General features: G+C 44.5%; 1 protein-coding gene across 9 annotated transcripts in view; it reads right to left on the bottom strand.

Moving 5' to 3' along the window:
* Positions 1 to 19,440, bottom strand: part of LOC139991296 (uncharacterized) — a 182,566-nt gene that overhangs the window by 36,153 nt on the left and 126,973 nt on the right. For 8 of the 9 annotated variants that reach the window (XM_072011301.1, XM_072011254.1, XM_072011262.1 and 5 more), the window contains 2 exons: positions 13,849 to 18,453; positions 12,037 to 12,075 (listed from right to left, as the gene is read on the bottom strand). In XM_072011301.1, the coding sequence (XP_071867402.1) occupies positions 12,037 to 12,075; positions 13,849 to 18,453 (4,644 nt within the window). The remainder of the gene's footprint in view (positions 1 to 12,036; positions 12,076 to 13,848; positions 18,454 to 19,440) is intronic. The other variant, XM_072011270.1, reaches the window with a different exon arrangement.

Raw genomic sequence — 19,440 nt, forward strand, 5'->3', positions numbered from 1 at the left:
TTAGGTAGGTTTGTGCGAGCTTTCTTAGGTATAATTTACGAGCATGTTACCTCCGACTCCGTTAACCGGATCTGTGTCAGGGCTAATAGTTTTCTACATTCTTAGATTTTTTTTTACCGGATTTGCAAATACTTTTGAGGTTTCCGTACTCAAGCTTTTGTAAATCGTATCGATCTTACTAGCAGTCTAACTTCACGCTCTTTAGCTTTCGGACACTAATCGGTGTCACAAACAAATTTTATATATCAATATATACTACTACTAATAATAATGATAATAATAATAATAAAAAGATCTTTCTTATCCCGAGATGTCCGAAGACCTGGCTTTCGATATACGATGATCTCTAGGACATCAGGTCTATTAGTCGCCGTGAGATCATAAATTACTGCGAGAAAGTTCCGTTCTCGACATTGGGAAAGTGTTAACCAGTTGTTCCTCGCTTTACGCTTATTCTCTATACGATACTTTGTTTACCGAAAAGATAGTCATTCGTGGAATTCGAAATTCGTTGGAAACAATCGCAACTACAAACTTTCTACGTTTTCAGCTTTCTACGCTAAACGATCGTCACGACGATCGACGAGAACTATCGAGAATATTTGTCACGATCGATAAAACCAATTACGATTCGACGTCTGACAATTCGAAGATACTACTAGAGTATCGCGCTTTTAAAGAACAGTGGTGCGAATTGCGTTAGAATCCAGGACGCGATTCAGGATCCAGGCTACGGTGTCGAAAAATCAGAAACGACGTTACGATCCGTAAGGATTATGTAATGAACGGTGGTGGGCAAGCGAGCGAGTACCACGAGCCGAATAACGGTACTCGCAGGGCAGCATGGTTCTACATCATGCAGCTTACGAGCATGTAAAATCACGTTTCTTAACGGTTCATAAGCCGAATTCGTGTTCTCCAGTGTTTTAACCGTCGCGACGCCTGGTTTTCTTCGAGCTTTTGGTACGAATTCGTCGCTCGTGAAAATTACTCCTTTCGACAAATACGAACGGTTGTTTTCTACCTGACATAATTACCGACGCGGAAAACAGCTCGTTTCTTCGATTAATCGTACAAGAACGCGCGCCTTTGTTTTCTATGAAAATTAATTTAACCGCGAACTTGATACTACGCAAAACTGTTGCAAAGATTTTTTTGTCTCGTTGCTTCGAATCTGAATTTCAAGTTGGTTTTCTCTTGCAGAAAAGAAGTTCTATCGAAAATAGAAAAATAATTCCATTTAACTGAAATAATATGGAACATTTGCAAGAACGATGATACGCAGATGTCAGATTTTAATCGTTTGACAAGCAGCAATCGATAAGCAAGCAGCGATCAAATATAATTACGCTTTACGAGCTATTTGATTCGATATAACGAGATTATCGATAATAATCAATTTTGAAGTTTTAAAGCTAGTTTATAATAATTTACGCATCGAGCAGTTAACTTAATTACGACTAAATTACGAAAAGAACCTACCAAATTTATCAGCGACCAACGAGGCAGTAAAAAATCGCGCCACGGTCAGCTGTTGATAAAAAAATGTAGAAGATTATGAAAGTTTCATGGCTAACGGTCATTAGAACGTACGTGCTAGTCCGTTATGCTCGACCTACGTATATTTGCGTGCGATTTATTTTTTCAATAATTTCGTGTAACGTTCAATCGTTGTCGAACGATACAAAAAATATTCGTCCGTACGTTTCTGTCCGACTCGGCGTTCACGGCACAGAACGTCGACGACGAAGAAAATCATCGAAAGTGCTACGACGAAAATAACGGTACTCAAAATAAAGAGACAGAGAAACGGTTGTGCATCATTCACGGGACTGTGCTGGAAATCCGATAAACGAGGATCGCGCCATGGCCTCGGGTGATTCCGGAACGTATGGATCGCCAGTCTGACTTGGATCGTTGCTCGTCCCAGCGAGACCGACTCCGAGCAACAGTCATTTTGGCGGCATGCCCACGCACCACCGATCCTTCCCGGTCTGATCAATCGAAAATAGTCCAGCTGCGACGACCATGCGAGTCGTTCTGTTTTTTCGCGATCCATTAACCCGTTGCTTCGGGTTGTGAATCGGCCTTTCTTTTTTGCATCTTGCGTGAGATGCGCTTCCTTTTCGCATAACGGGGAATTTTCTCCAAGAGAAGATCGTTTTCAACTCCGGGGAAAATTAGTCTTTTACGGGCATTGAAGTTTGATCGGAAAATTTTCCACCGCGTCACTGTAACGTGGGCTGAAGTAATTTATATGGAAAAGATGATTTTAGTAGATACGTTCTAATAGAAGATCGTCGAGGAAGCATTTACGATACGAAGCTGGAATTAACATTCAGTGTTCGTTCCAAGAGGTACTTTCTCTTGAATTTTTACACCTACGTATTTTCATATGCCAAGCAGTATTGTGATCTTTGAATAATACCCCTAGAAGAGATACGAAGCGAGTGAATTAAAAATTCATCTGTGAAACGGGAACAAGTTTCGAGTATCGAAGAACTGTGAACCTGGTCTTCGAAAACCTATCTTGCGATAAGACTAATGCAAATGAATTTGGAATTCCGATGCTTCCTGCACGTGTGAAGGAGGTTCGAACTGTTATCCGTTAATCTGTTTTCCATGTTATTATTCTGTGGTTCGAAACATGTAATCGAATTTACGACTGGGTCGTAATCCCTTGCCGCGATGCGTCACCATACGTATACCTATCTTGTTGTACGAGTTCTTTCAAGCTAATTTGTTTTCACCCGTATCGAGCGTGAACGAGAATAACGGAGAAACGGGATAAGAAGGAAGGAAGTGTGTCACGATTCGCGAGAATTAATTTTCCGACGCTTCATCCTCGTATCCTTCGAGAAGTTGCGCACCAATAAGATAACAATTTTTCGATAAAAACGATAAACCACGTACATATACACATCGCGTATCGTTAGATATGTGTAAAATCGTAGTATACATACTGTACTTTCCGGACCAGCAGCTACCGCAAATCAGACCGACTTTTCCACCCATTTTCCTTCGAGTCCACGCTTGGTTGGCGACACTCCGGCACGCATTCAAGACGAAGAAGGTCGCGTTCGATCGCGTCGTCACGGATTCCAGTGCACGGTACGCCGAGTACGCGATACGTGGCCACGCGCGTGTCATGAGTTCGTCACGCGATTTCTTCGCGATGTTCTTCGTTCCGTCCTCCTCGTTCTTTCTTGTCGGGAAAGCACATGAGTCTGTTTGCACGGGAAAACACGGTCCATCTACCGCCAAACAGTCTTAACGAACTTCGATCGGACAAACCTCGGAAATTCGTCCTTTCCTTTGTTTCACTTCTCACGATCCACACCGCTCGTTCTATCGTAGATGTCGATCGATCGCGAAAATCGACCGTCGTTCGTTTCCAGTTTTACATGATTGATCATCGAGACCTTGGACAAGTACGTAATCGTATTAATACAGCATCTAACTCGTACATGTGAAAATACTACCAATTACTACGAAAATTCTAGTAATTTTTTGTTTGAAATGTTGGTAAAGGAACGTGACGTTTCTTTAGACGTTAGAAGATATTACATCGCATATTGCGAATCCGCTTGATAATAATTTTCGGTCGATTTCTATTCGGAACAACGACGCGAGCAACAGCGCTCGAAAGATTACAGCGTGCAGCTAGCTAAAAGGAAAATCTCTCGATTAAGTTTCGCCGTTGTAACTCGATTTTGTAGTAAAACCGGTGGCGAGCCACTAATCTCCCAACGACAAGGGGATAGAAGATTCGAGGAAGAAACGGTAGGTAAATTTTGGCCGGGCCGAAGATATCTCGAACAACTTTCGAAAGAAGAACAACGATATATTCTCGAAAGAAATTTCGTTCGCCGGAGTATCTCGATAATTTTCCGCTTGTAAAATATTTGCGTAACCAGCGAAGTATCGCTGCAGGAAGTAAGGAAACTCGCGAAGGCGAATAAATCGTCCGAATGTTCAAGTTTTCCGTTTCCTTTCCAAAAGTATTTGTACCATCGATCTGCGTGGCCTTTCCTTCGCCAACTGCGCGCTCCTTATACAATTTCGTAATCGCAACAAGGCTAATTCTTCACCAAACTTTCCTGTAAATACGATATTTGTAAGATACGGGTCAAACGTCGGCCGTTTATATCTATAAAAACTTTCATCAAATAATTCTTATTAATCTAATATATACTATTCTCAGTGACTGCATGAATCGTTAAATATGAACCGACAAGGACACCGTAACGCGACTGTAGAAAAGCTATATAGTAGAGTTTCGCTAGTAATTACAAAGGATGTAGATCAATTTAGGTGCAATATAGGTCATGTCACCGCTAATCGCCAGCCTGTCGGCAACATACCAACATCGCGTTATTGACATACGCGTAAAGATCAAAACTAAGAAACGGGTGGTTTACCACGTTTCTTCTCAATTAACTTCTCGTTTCCGTTAAGATGGTCCCAATCTCTTTGCAAACTTGCGTTTTCCACGAACAGTCTCGCAATCGGTGCAATAGTTTGTATTACGTATTATTGTAACAAGATTATAAAGTGGAGAAATTCACCTAGAAAATATGACATATCGATCTCGGTTAACCAATATAATCGACTTTCAATTTCGATTCTTAACGATTTATACGAATATAAGCCAAAAGAAAGAATCAGGCTAGTGGTAATCGACCTCTCGGCAGCCAGCATCCAGCATCGACCGTAAAATTAATCGAAGGTGCCTCCCAATAAAATCCACCGAAAGTACAGAGCTCGTAACTTTTACGATCTCGCTAGCGATCATTGCGGTACCGTAAAAAAAAAAAAAAAAAAAAAAAAAAAAGCGCCACTTCCTCGCGTTCGGATAGGAAGCTCGTTGGTTGTAAACTTCATTGTTTACGCGTTTCGCGGATAATCTACACGATACGCCAGTGCGATATCGCGCGAATGTCGGGTGCACCTAATCCTTGTTATCGACAACCCGACTTTTCTCATGGTCTCGAAACCGTATTCGTCGCATTCTTGGCGAGGTTTGGCGCGAAAGCTGACTTTCAGCGAACGTGTTCGAAATACTTGGAACCAATCGACCGGAATAACGATACATGGAACGATCCTGTACGCTGTGCGTGTGCATGTTCCATGAATCGTAACGTCCAAAAGCGAGAAAACGCTGCTCAAATATTGGGCTAAGATATTGGTTCAATAAATTAGACCGTTTAACGATACCGCGTGAAAGCTCCTGCTCCGACTTGCATCCGTCTTACGATCTTTTCAAACAGAACGTCGTCTATCCGACGTTTCTACGATAGAGAACCTGTTTATCCGTTTTGCTGCTGCATCGTGGTGGCCTAACGCGAATCTGCTGTTGACCGTTTCCACATCGGGATGCGTTGTGGTTGTAAATCGATCTTCTAATCGAGATTACGTACTCTAAGTTGGTTTCGTTTGTTGCCGGATAGTTAATCATTGGACGTTTACGCGTTGTTTGCTCGTTGTCGTTGAACTTTGTGTATCACGCGCGCAACCGATACCAGCCAGGCGTTAAAAATATATTCGAACGTTCTTAAGAGTCGTAGCTTACTAATTTACATTCTCTCCTACGTCACGTCGTGGTCTTTCGATATCTTTGAATACAATTCGTGTAAAACGCGTAAACGCATTTCTTGGACACGAAATAATCGATTTTTACTAAATTCGACGTCTTCGTTCTTAGGCTATGAATAGAAAATATATCGCACGATGATTCAAAAAGTTCCGTGGAATTATATCAGTATCACTGTTTATATCGCTTAACGACGTAAATAATTTGTCGATATCGGATATTTTCACAAATTTCCCGTATCGTAGATAATAGAATTTTCAATAAATTTGCTAAAATAAAACTCAACGGAAATAAGACTAGAAACAAAATTTAACTGCATGTTCATCGATATACGATTTGAAACATCAAGAAGGTAATGAAAATGGACATTTCCTTTTATTTGAATATTTTAAAAGCGAATGCGCGAGCATTGCAGTTTAAAACAGATTTCTAATCTTAGTTCCCAAGCCGTTCCGTTATTCCGTAAATAATTTTAGCCCGGAAATTTTACTTCGTAATAGATCGAAACTCTGAAGTCTATTGTTACAAATCCCAATACACGCTAAAATCGAGAAATCTGTCAAGATTACTAAACGAAACCAGATTCGCTCCGCTAACAAAAAATACCGAAATATAGAAGGAGCAACAAGGGAAAAACAGAGAATCGATGCCAGCATAATTCGCTTTATGACAAAATCGTTTTCTAATAGCGCTCTACTCGTTCATATTGTACAAGAGCAAGCGCACGCGCGCGCCGAATCGAAATTAAGCATCTCCGTGTATAATGGGTTGTAAATCTTAATCGACTCATCGATCAAAGTCGTGCGTGCGCCTACAACGCTTGTTACGTTGTTACGCGTGCCGGAGTTCGCTGACCTCTCTCCCAGAGATTCAATATAATTTCGCGGAAGAACTTTTTAACTTTCTTCCTCGTTTTATTACGCTGCGATCTCCTGGTCACGAATGATTTTTGGCGACGGGTTTCTTGCACGAAATTCCTCGTTGACGCGTCTAATCTTCTTCCAATTTTCTCATTTTATCCAGTTGTTATCGAACTCTTTGAAACTTCGCGTTGTTTAGTTTCTTCTTTTCAAATATAACAATCGTGTTGTATCTTTTGTCGAAAAGACGTTTCTCTTTTTAGTTAATTTTTCGCATTAGAAGATGTTTAAACTCAAACTTTTTTTATCTTTTCAATTTCTTTATTCTTAGGAATTTCTCCGACGTTTAAAGTTTAAAGTTCTGTTAAAGTTAGCAACGAATATCGTGCACTTCTTTCAGTTCAACGTTAAAGTTTTCATACAAGAACTTTGGACTTAATAATTATAGCATTTTAGATGATAGAAGAACATCGTTCGTTTTGGTTGTTTCATTCCGTAGGAATATATAAAGATATATAAAAATTCCATTCGTCGAACTTAAAAGGAACAAGCAGACAGTTGTTTAAACGCTAACGTTCACCTGTGCTAGCAAAACTGTAGGTCGCTGGCTAATGATCACAACGGACGATGCCAGGTAACTCGAAGAAAAGAAAGAAACGAATTTTGGCGAAATACCCGCGCTGGTATCTTGAGAGACCCAAGTTCGGAATATATTAAAACTCTGCGGCGAATAAAATATTCTTAAAAGATGGACAATGTATGAGAAAAGAGACTTTTACTCTCCGACCGTTGAAATTAATTTCCATTTTCTTATATTTCATCTAAAGTTTAATCAAATCGCGATTAACATCGATGGTGATCGAAATAAAATTTGCGTTATCGCTAGTTAAAAAAGGGAATTCAGGCGGTTTAACGGTTCGTCGTTTAAATACATCGTTAGTAGTTCGTAAACGTTGCCGAAGACGTTTCATCGATACTCTGTAAATAATCCCGATTCGGTTGGATTTTCAGCGCTTTCCATTTTTCTGTTTTACCGAATTTCTAAACGAAACGTAACATTCCTCGGGCCCAACATTTCCATCATACGCGTATTTCAATAATTTCAATGATTACGTCGCTTTAAACCGACATAGTGTCGCTCTGATCGTATCAAAGCGGAAAGATGAAATTTTTACAAAGGTGTACGTTTAAATCGATGTTTAGATAACAAATTTACCACAGAAATTATTTGTCTGCTTGGATGCAGCCTTTCGATAATCATAGCACGTAGGAAAATGAAACTTTAAAGAGAAAGACAATCTCTTACTGTTTTCAAAAAAGAATCAGGAAAATTACAAAACTGTTCGTATATATACCTGTTGGAAAACCTGTCAACGTTCACAGATTGCCAAAAGGCAAGATTCTCGGAACTCACAAAACTACCTATAAACTGTTCCAAAACGAAAAATCCTGCGGAAGAAGGAGACGGGAAAGAATCAAGAAAGAATTACGCGAAACTGAACTTCGTCGAATGCGGTGAAGCTCGCGGGAGATCTCGATCGACATGGAGAGTCGATTGGAGCAGCGAGGCGAGAGAATGGCGCGTGGTGCCGTCCGGAACGGCATCGGCTGACTGACTGAGTGGCGAGTGTCGTGTCGTGTGCGGCCTCTGGTCCGATCTGCCCGTGTACGTGCTCGCGTGCATTCCGTCCCGTCCTCGGCGTCGATTCAAGGACCGCTCCAATTCCCAATACCTAATCGCAGGCGGAGAGTCTGTGTGCTAGGCCTCCTCCGGCAGCCTCTCTTTTGTTTACCTCACACTAGGCATTCCAACTGGGTTTCAATGGCTGGGAAGGGCGGCAAGCTTTTCACAGCGAATAAAAGTCCTGATATTTCGATTGTTTACCGGTCTGCTGCTGCCGTTGTCACTGCCATCGCCGTCGCCGTCGTCGTTTCGCCGTCGCTGCTGCTGTTGGCTGTCCGCTTGATAATTGCGCGTCGTGCGTGGATTCGATTGTGCTTGGAATAACTAGACGATGGGGTAGTGCCTGGTCTGGAAGAGAGGAATTGTGAGACTAGCCGACGATTGTTGGTTTTTGTCGTCGTTGGCTGTGCGTAAAGGGAGGCATTCGGCTGGATCGACACATCCGATGCTGTTGTTCCATTCGGATAGTAATATTTTGCTTCTGTTAGTTTTTTGCAGCACGTTGATTTTTTCTATCTATGCGTTTGATATATCGATCTTTGTCGTTAACGCTGGTTTATATTATATTAGAATTTTTTCATGTTATTCAAGATGTCTGAACGTGGTCTAAATTCGAGTACCGTATGATCGTATCGAATAAAGCAAGCTTTCCTCTGAAATCAGGATACAAATGGAAAAAAGTTTTCGTTAAATACACTCTTAATCAACGCGTAAACCGAGCAATATGAACCATCGAGTTTACCATTTAGTTGTCCTAAAACTCGTTGTCCCGCTCGTTATTACGATCAAGAGCGGAACGCTCGTAAGCCGAATAAATTCGTCGCACGACGATACATCCGGGGGGACGTTTCCAACCACGCCTCGTTCATTTTTGTTCTCGTTCCGATCCTTCGTATCTACTTGTCATTTACCGATTATGATTCATGTACGACATTCTTCGTTTCTTCCTTGACAGAACAAAAATCGCTTCGGCGAAGGACATCCGTCGCGGCGAACGGTAATTCAGAAAATAACCGAGAAACCGTGAAACAAGATCAAAAGTCGTATGCGATCCGAAATAGTCATCGAAAGATTTATTTCGTAACGGGTGGCCTGGATACTACGGTAATTTCATAGTTTCTCCTAACGGAAGAAGCACGTTTAAAAGAGTTCTGTCGAAGAAGAAACAAAAACGCGACCAACATCGACCGTCGTAATTAAGTCGATTGTTCGATCGGAAGAAACAATAAAAAGCAACGAAAAATACATTCTGCGTAATACAGAAGAAAACTATATAAGGTATTCAAGGTGGACAATGTCGTTTAAAATGTCGGGAAATTAATGGATATTTCAGATAGGCAAAAAGATACAACGCATACGAACGGAGCGATCGAAGTGTTGGCGATGCAAGGATTAAACCGTTTCATCTCTCGTTGCAAACACGGAGAAGCTGACGTTGACGCAGACGCGCAGCATGCTAATAAAGTATTCTCTAACGTATCGAGAAGTATTCTCGCTCGAAATGCGCCTAATACGCCGAAGTAAGCGAAACCGAAACATTTTGCCGGGAATGGACAGCTAGAAGAATGGATTCGTTAAAAATGGACGTGAATCCTGCGGATTGATGGATTAAAAAGTCTCAGCCCAGACACTCGTCGATATCTCAAGACGTTTCTAGCCATCGATGATCGATATCCGACGTGCTACGATCGAATTTGTGTCAACGTCGATTTAATTGATTTAGCAAGATACGCTTATCGCGCGGTAGAATCCATCAAGCATCAAGGAAGCGAGTATTTTAAACTTGGACGATACGCGGTAGTCGTTCTTCGTCGGAATAGAAAGTACGATTCGGTCGGGAGAAAGATACTTGGTGATTACGTTTATCGATTGTTCGTGTCATTGAACTCGCGACAAAGTGCAACGCGCAACGACAACGACAACGCGTTTAACGCGCTTAGCATTAGCGTTGTGCTTCTGGTGCGCCGAGCGGCCACGTTTACGGCATCGTTGTGGTCGCGGTCATCTCTGCTGATGCCTGCGAAATGTCAGCTCCGTTGCGCAGAGATTGTAAACGCGATTCGAAAAGGTCTCCCGAGCCGACCGGTCGTCCAACGATTACGATATCGTCGAGTAATCTGTCCTTGTTATCGCCTGTTCAACGCTCTGAAACGGATATGACTTTGCGCCGCGTGAAATAGGAGCGAAAACCTTCGGAACGAGAACAACCTGCGCGAAAATGGCCTAATTTGCCACTGCTTTTCTCTCTAAGGACAGATATGTTGTGACATATATTTCCAACGATTAATCAGTAATGTAAAAAATATATTTATAAAAACTACGAAGTAATTATACTTTCCTACGAAGCTTCCCATTTTTATCTCTATCGAGTCAATTTATCAGGTTCGTGCATTGGACGTACAACATTGGCACTCGTAGTATAGCGAAGGTAGGAAAATAACGATAGAGGTGTTCTCGGGCGGTCTAATAAAATGAGATTTCCTATCGACTCTTTTGTCAGAAGAAATAACATACTCGTTTTCCTTCAAATTACTTTATACGTAAAAACATTACGCTGGACAAAGAAGATAATATATATATATATCGCTTTTTACGTAAGAAACATAGGGTTTATTAAAAGTTCGAACTTTACTATACTTCTCTTCGGTTTGTCCGAATTGCCGATGCAAATAGGACGATTCGAATGCATCGTTTTCCCATGCATAAACGAACTAGAAAACTCGGAGAAAAACTACAACCAACCGCTGTTTAACGCGCGAGTAGCCTGAAATTCCGTACGATTTAACCTCTTTAATCTGCAGTGCAGCATCGCACACGACACAATACCATTGTCACGTGCACGAAATGAACGCTTTACATCAGCGTCGTCGCTATCGGCGCAGCAAACGCGCGAAATCAGTCACCGTTCAACGTTCGCGGATGGTCGTGCTTTTCGATGATTTCTAGCCGGTGTGGTACCCACCGGCCGAACCCATCAGCCCAGCGCAATTATTTCGCGTTGAGAGCGGCGAATTCGATCGAATCCGCACGGATTATCCGGCAGTCGAAACAGAAGCGGTCTCTGACTCTGACGCTATAGGTATCCTTTCCATCTGTTGCCCCTTCCCTCGCGACCTTCGCTTGCCCCGAGCACGCTTGAACCCGTTTCGATAGCGGCGAACAACCGAGTCGAGGAGCGACTCTTCTTTCTTCTTTTTCTCCGGTGCTCAGAATGCAGCCGGTTCGCCGCTTTAAACCATCGTGTTTTGGGTGTTCACCCAGCCACCGAAGGTGAACGTACTTATTAAGAACTCGCCGAATACCAAGGCAACCGTTCGACCTCTCCTCCAGCTTCTACCGACCGTTATCCAAACTTCTTGCGCGACTTCGTACGCTCACGCCTTCGTGTGAGTTCCGTTCTGTCTGATTTAAATCTTCGACACGGATCGCTGGACCCTTTCATAGTCTTGGATATTTTACGGTTATTTCGTTCGCTCGTTTCTCTTTCTTATCTCTCCTCCTTCGCTTTCTCTCGTTCTTTCTTAATTTTTGTGTATTTTCGATGACTTATAGACGCGTTCTATATACACACGCGTATTTTGTACCAAATGACAGGCGCGTATGACGGAATGTAGTACTATTAGAACCTTAAAATTCAGATTAAGACTGAAACTATTTAAGCATTATTCAAATTCGAGCGTAGATTGGTTTTGACCAGATTTTTTAACGACTCGATAACTTCGTTTTTAATCCTTTCGCTCGATTTACCGAAAATTTCGCCTTTTCTTCGTAATAGAGATAGGATGGAATCGAGACACGTAGTTTGTAAATTTCCGCGCGGAATAATTTCAATCGTCGAGCTTTCTAGGAAGTTCGTTAAACGGTGAGTTTCGCCTTAAATTCTAGAGAAAATTACTCACAGGAATTCCGGGATGCTGCGTCACTCCGTTTATATAAAGCTGCAACAATTTCAATGGATGATGCCGATAAAATCATTGCCTCCGTATAATTTCTATTTTTCGGTTTTTATTCACATTGTTAGAGCTGTAATATCTCGGTTCATTACCGACGAGAAAAAGTTTCTTTCGACTTTTCTTTACATAATATTTCCGACGTGGTCGAACACGATGTTCGGATATGTTTAATTCTTTAAATTTAAATTTATCAAAGACTCGATTTACGACAAATTTTCTGAAAGAAGACATTTACTGTAGTGATTCGACATCACAGAGATAAATATATAAAATACATTAAAACGAAGTAACGACGAAGAAGAAACTTGAACTATATCCTTTTTCAGTCACGCTTACATGCTAAAACTGTTATTAATACTACGTATTAAAAAAGAAAAAGAACAAAATCGAGTACTCAACGCGTATATACATACACACCAGTGAAACTTAACGTTAGTAAAAATGTCTGTGAACACGATCCCTGCGATTATCGTACCGAAATCGATAACGGATATCGAGTCATAACATATTTATCGTACATCGCCGTTAAAATCTTATTCCCTTAGTTCGTACCCTGAAATTTCTTCCTTCTAATTCTTTCGTCTACCGAGAAAAAGGCACGTCAGGTTATCGATCGTTCGTTCGATACTTTTCTTGCCACGAAACTTTTCTTTTACGCGATAAACAACGCGTGACTTTCTATTCGAGGAGACGCACAGCGGATTAGCAAAGTCTCGCGTTAAAACGCTTTAGAATCAAAGGTAAAATCCATTTCGTTCGTTCGCAATTATCTCTCTATGGCAAATTACTACTTTTACCGTGACGAGAAAGAAAACGATCGAACGATTCGAGTAATCCGAGGATCGTAGTTCCTGCCCTGACGTACAATGACTGCTAGCAAGAGGCACTCACACACGTATCAGTTCACGCACACTCATCTGTCAGGCCGTGTTCCAACTCGCACTACTTTGAACCGTCATTCGTCGCACGATCATCGGCCAAGTTTGTATCTGCAAATCAAATCAACGTGATGTTTCCCTTACTTCGACCGAACAAGCGATACAACGTGTAATTTGTTCTCGAGAACAGCGTGAACACCAGTCGGATGCAAGTTGGAACGCGGTCTTGTTTGGCAACTAATCGTAAATAATACAAAAGTGATATTCTTTTGAAATTTGAATCGGTCGTTGGACCGAACGAGTAGGATCGGTTTCGTTCGTTTACATGTTTGCCGGTCTGGAAATATATTTAATTTGTAGAGATCGTTTAGCTATGGTCGCTATATCTTTTTCTTTCGAACCATTTTCATATACAAATTTCACTGAAACTAATTATCGAACAGTGTGGTATACAAAAACAAATACAAGTATTTCATCCCTTATTTTACAATTACGATACGACGATAATCGCGATACGATCAAAATCGCTTTACATTCTTTTCAAGGCAGGTAAAATTCGATGTGCGTCACTGAAACGATCTTATCGTTGGCGCGATCGAACGTCGCGAAATAAAAACGTATTCGTCCAGCGCGGCACTTGGTTCAGGTTCCAAAAGAATAGGAAAATTTGGCGTGGCAACGAACGCTATACAGTCCACCGTAAAACGCAGGTACATTTGGTAATGAACAAATCCATCGAGCATTTCGACCGATCGACGAGATAGCAGAGCGAGAAGAACTTGGGCCGGTCGAATCCGCACGAGAGCCGGACGAGGCTTTGGAACACGGCCAGTCAGTCACTTCCTGAACACACCACCGGGTGTCTTGAGGAGCCACTCACCTGCAGCCCTGTTACAAGCTTCCTTAGTCTCCTGGTTCGATTCCTGCCTGTTGCTCGGCCCGAGATATTCCGCCGCCGTCGTCGTCGTCGTCGTCGTCGTTGTCGTCGTCGTCGTCGAGGTACTCTGCTGTACGCCCTTCTCGAGCACCTCCAAAACGACGTCCCGATCGCGATTGGCCGCAGCTGTCGTGCTCGTGATCGGCCCGGTGCCGGCGCCGTTGTTCAGCGCCGGTGCACCGTTCCTCGACGCATCGAGAACGTCTCCAGGTCGTTCCGCAATTGGCAACCCTCGCCCCGAATCCGCCATTGAGCTGCGCTGCTGTTCCTGGAGCAAGCAGGCGCTCGACAGCAGATCCCATTGCCGTAGCTTCTCTCGATCGAGCTCGAACGCCGCGGACGTCGCCGCAGGCCCGGACATCTGCCGCGTTGTCTCCGAGATCGAGCGAACCGGGGGAAGGTTGCCTTCCTCTAAAAAATGATCCATATCCTCGGCGGTGGCTTTCCGGTAAGCCTCGTTTTGCGCGTCCCACACGTATCCGCTCGCGTGAATCCGCTCCATCGACAGACTCTCGTACGTAAGATCGTCGACCATCTCGTCCCTCTCCTGTTCCTTGCTGGCTCGACGTTTCACGCGTGGCCTGTCCGAAGAATCCTCCGAGCAGTTCTCTCGTCGCAAGATCACGCTGTCGTTCACGTAGGTGGCACCGCGAGTGATTTTGTTCCGTCCCTTCGAGTCCGAGTTAGATATAGTCGGTCTTGGTGGACTGCCCAAATTGTCCAGGGATCTGGCATTTCTTAGACTCACTCGCCGGAGACTTTCTCTCCACAAGGAGTCCTGCTCCCAGGGGTCATCGACGTTGAAGCTATTCGACGTGGAACCGCTACCGACGCCACCCATGTTCTGCGGCGCTTCTTCCTCGACCTGAGTGGGCGGAACCGTTGCTACTCGGTTGTTTCTGTTCCTCTGTTCCACCAGATTCTGAAGCCCGACGTCGTCCAAAAGGCCCTCCAAAGACCTAGACCTTCGATGGGACGTCTGCGTTCCAAGCGCCAACTCGAAGGTGTCTCGGCTGTTCGACTGACTGTTCGACTTATCGCGAAGGCCATGCGGATACAGATTCCTCGTGCTGATCTCTGCCGACGAGATATCAGGCAGAGGATCGGTAGATTTTACCCTCCTCAGAGTATCGGCTTCGTAAAAGTTCTTCTTGTCCACGAGATCGACTTTGTTGTCGCCCAACAGTTGACAAGTCGTTTTCCTGAGTTCGGCTGCTATTCGCCTAGCCTCGTCTATGTCATCCACTTGAATCTGTCTGGGCATTTGCCTGGAAATTGGATTCACGATACGTCCTATATCGTTCCTCTTGTTTAACGCGGAAGCGTCGTCTCTTTGATTGTTTAGTTGAGGCAATCTGGACGAATGACCGATCGGCTTCATCGACTCGGCGGTGTCTACGGCGTTTACGCTACCTTGCAGATCGGAGTAGTAGTAAGGAGCGCCCGATTGCTCGCTCTGTAGATGTGGCTCACCTGGCAGATACGATTGAGGCGCGGGATTCGCCTTAACCGTAGACGTCGAGGTTTGATAGTGACTGGAATCCTGACTGGACGACGACCTGTGGTTCGATATCATGGAGTATCTAGCAGAATCCTGACTGGCCGACCTCGAATGACTTTGAAACCGTAGATCGGAGTAAGGACTCGCGTTTTGCAGCATGTTGCCGACCAAACTATTCCCGTGGTTTCCTAGGGACATCGAACCCGTAGGAGAATGCATGGAGGACTGGGCGCTGGCAGGTCTCTGACAAGCCATAGAAGTCGAGATCGAAGCGGCTCCAGAGGCCAGAGAGTAACTAGAGTCTCTGCTATGAGAAGCCGTAAGCAGATTATTTTGAGATCCTCTCTGAAGACCGTGCGAATTGTCTCGCGATTGGTTGTCCGATCGAATCGCCGGTGAATTCCTCAGTGGAGAAAAGCTCGAAATATTTTCGTAATGAGCATCCCCGGTGAAGGATTGCGAGTGCTGATGAGAAGGAGGAGCGTCGCAAACTCTCATCGAAGGCAAGCTACTCGCCGATCCCATTTTGTTCGCCGCGCCGTACCTTAAGGATTGGTCAAGATTATCGAAGCCCAAGTTCGCTTGCCTCGACAGATCGCGGCAGGTGGTCTTCTGCAGCTTGTCCACTACCATCATGTTCTCGTTGAATCCGTAAATGCTATTGTAACTGAGATCTTTCGCATACAAGTCGACGTTGAAGGCGTCGCGAGCCTGCAGTTCCTCCAGATACTGATCCAAGTCGATGCTAGCTCCGTCGAAGCGGCTTCCGAGGGACTCCAATTCGTCTAAGCTGTCGAGAACTTCGCACACTTCGCTGACTGGTCTTGTTTTCAATTGTCTGTGTCTCGCTTCCTCCTCGGGCATTCTCAGTTCCACCGAGTCGCTTCCGGACGCGCTCTCCAAAGATATTCTACTGTCTCTAAAAGTGGAGCTGATGGTAGCGTCCGAAAATCTCGACGGAGGCCTATGGGTCTCGATCTGACCCATCGGCTTGTTCCACGACTTCGGAGAGTCTCTGCCCGAGGTGTTATCCTTTGTCACCGCTACTTGCGGAGACACCTTTTTGATTTCCAAAGATTCTTGCATGTCCAAAGAGTCCAAATCGTCCAACGGAGGCGGGGAGGTTGGAATAGGCGGGGGAGATACCAGCTCACTGTCGGAAGAATCGTGCAGTTCCGCGATCATGGTTCGACTAGCGCCTAAATAATAGGAGGCGGGTCTGAAAGTATCCGACAGACTGAATCTAGGATGGCGTGGAGCGTCGATCGAATCGAGATCCTTCGAGGATTCGTCATCGGCGTCCGAACTATCGGACTTGAGGGCTGTTAAAATATCGGGGAGATCGGTCGTCCTCGAATATGTCGAATCGTCGTTTCTCTTTGAAAGGGACACCTTTCCACTGTCTTGTTCTTCCTTTCCCGACAACTGACTCACCTCCATGTACACTGGCTCCATTTTGTTGTCAGACACACAGACGAACTCGTAGTGAGGCGTGTCCAAGGTAGAATAATCGCCGGAATCGTGTTTTCTACTTTCGTCGGTGGGCGCCAAAAGGGAATGGGTCATACCGTTCTGCGCCATCTCCACGTACGAACTTTCCTCGTGGTCCAAATTGGCAAATAGGCTCTCCATCATCTTTGGATTCGGTCTGTCGTCGTTCGGATCCAATATAGCTTTCCTAGGAGTCATGGGCAGATAGTGTTCTTCGGGACTGATATCCTCTTGCTTCACGGTGGGACTCGTGGTACCGCTTTCTCCGGAGAAACGATCGCCGTGAGTCAACAGAGATTCCGTGACGCTTAACCTAGCGCAACTGGGATTCGATAGGATGTCTAGATCCTCCGTAGGTATGGTTTGATCGCTCTCGCTCTCCTTCGACGATGATCTTTTCTTTCGTCTAAAGGAGACGTCCCCCTTCTTCTTCGTCGTGTCGGTGTACATTCTATGGTCGTTGATAGGCTCAGGTACAACTTGATCGATCTGTAGGGTCCTCTCGTTCTGCGCGTCTTCGTTTTTCTCGCGCTGATCCAGATCGCTGCCCGTATCGTACAGCAAAGCCTCCGAGTCGCTGAACACTCCACGGTGTTTCACTTCCTGGTGCCTACCGTATTCCTGTCTTTGAACCTGTCGAGATTTTCTCTCGAAATCCGCCAGCAGATCCTTCACGGATTTGTTGCTATCCGTGGACGCTTGTTTGGTATGGCCGTCTTTGACGTTTTTGTACTTGCAATCTTGAGAATCCGAATCGCCCAGAGCAAAGTTGCGAATTATCGACGACGTCTTTTTCGAACAGTCTAGCTTAGAGACGTGGGCTTCCGTCGCTTGAAGAGGAGACACTTTCAGTGGTTCCTGCATGGCGAATACCTCCTTCACCGGACTCGAGCCATCCATATTTAGCTCGAACGATCGTATCCTACACTGCACCAGATTCATGGTTTCCGGTTTAACCGCAGACCTGTCCTCCTTCTTCGACTCTAGCTCTTCCTTGATGTACTGATAAGAAAATTCTTTGATGACCTTGCTCTCGTCGATATTGGAATCCCAATCGTCGGGTTCCTTCTTGGTGGTCCACTGAACCGTCTTCTGGGCGGGCCAGGTGTCCGTCGCGTATCCGGTCGAGCAATTCGAACTCTTGCCGGCTTGCTCGACACCGTAAACCGTAGAGGTCTTGAGGATCCCGGACGGTTTCTTCTTGAACTTGTCTTCGTCGATGGAAGAGGTATCGTGATCTTGCCGATCGGTTCTCGTAGTAGACGTCTGCCCGGAGGAAAGATACTCCGGAGAACGTTCGGTTCTCGATATAGGAGGGAAGCTGACCTCCTCGTACCCGGCATCCGGGGGTATTCCGCCCAGATTAGGTAGAACGGTAGCGGTGGGGCTCGGTTGTCGGTCGTTCGAGACTCGAATAGCGTTCTGACTCTGGCGGCCACTTCCGGGGATGGCATCGTGAAGCGGATTTCCCGACGAACGATTGTCTCCGTGCTGGCGGGGGCTCCTTCCTGCATGCGAGGGTCTACGCGTGCGCTTCCTCCGGACATCTCCCAGCTCTGATTCGTCCGTTACAAAACAAACACACGAGGACGTTCGTTACTCACGAGTGTGATTAATGACAACCCAACCCTGTCGATGCAATTCAAGCTAAAGTAGCAAGCTGGAATCGGTCTTGATCGTTACAAGAATCATTCGGAATTTAACAGGGATTCTGGATCCTTGTGTTAAATATCGAGAAAAGTAACATTAGGTATTGCAGTTGCAGGTAAGAGTAATCGCATCGTTGATTTTACGTATTGGAAGAAAATAAACCAATCTCGCAACGATCCATGAACCGATCCGACGTGTTCTCGATCGCTCGACGACAAAAACACGTATTACGAGCTGGAAGTTAGACGGCGACCACAATCGAACGCCTCTACGATAGTGTTAGTGATATAATCCTCGACATGCCATGCTGACCCACATTTTGCAAAGTAGTACGACTGTAGTACGAGCGTTAAGTCGTAACGGACGGTTTCGCTAGTTAAATTCCAAAGATGTTAATCGTTCCCATTCACCAGTCAGCCCAGACCCAACAGCAGCAAAGAGAAGGAGCCCCACGGAGAAAATGTTTGCAGATTCCGCTCTTTTCTTACGCCCTTTTTTTTTTTTTTTGTCTATCTTTTTTGTGTCTATTTTTCGGTTTCCTTTCACCTTTCTTAAAGTTTCTTGCTATCTACAAATTTGATCTAGCCCTTGACAAGGGGCAACTTGGCGATAGAGAGAAGAACAGCTAGAGAAAGATAAGAGAGCACAGACGAGGAAATTCCGAACGTTGTAGTAGCGATGTTCGCTCGGTCTCGATCGCGAAATGTCGCTAAAACATATGCGCCTCTTTTTCTCGTTTTATTTCCATTCGTTCGTGCGTTCGTACTTGTGTTAGTTTCAAGAAGATGATTAAAGTAATTTTAATGAAAGTGTAACAGGATTCGTGATACACACAGATTAATTCGACTCTCAAATTGATTCAAGGCATTTTATTCGAAAACTGGTACGTAGAA

Source organism: Bombus fervidus, chromosome 1 (assembly GCF_041682495.2).
Source record: "Bombus fervidus isolate BK054 chromosome 1, iyBomFerv1, whole genome shotgun sequence".
Classification (NCBI taxonomy): Eukaryota; Metazoa; Arthropoda; class Insecta; order Hymenoptera; family Apidae; genus Bombus; species Bombus fervidus.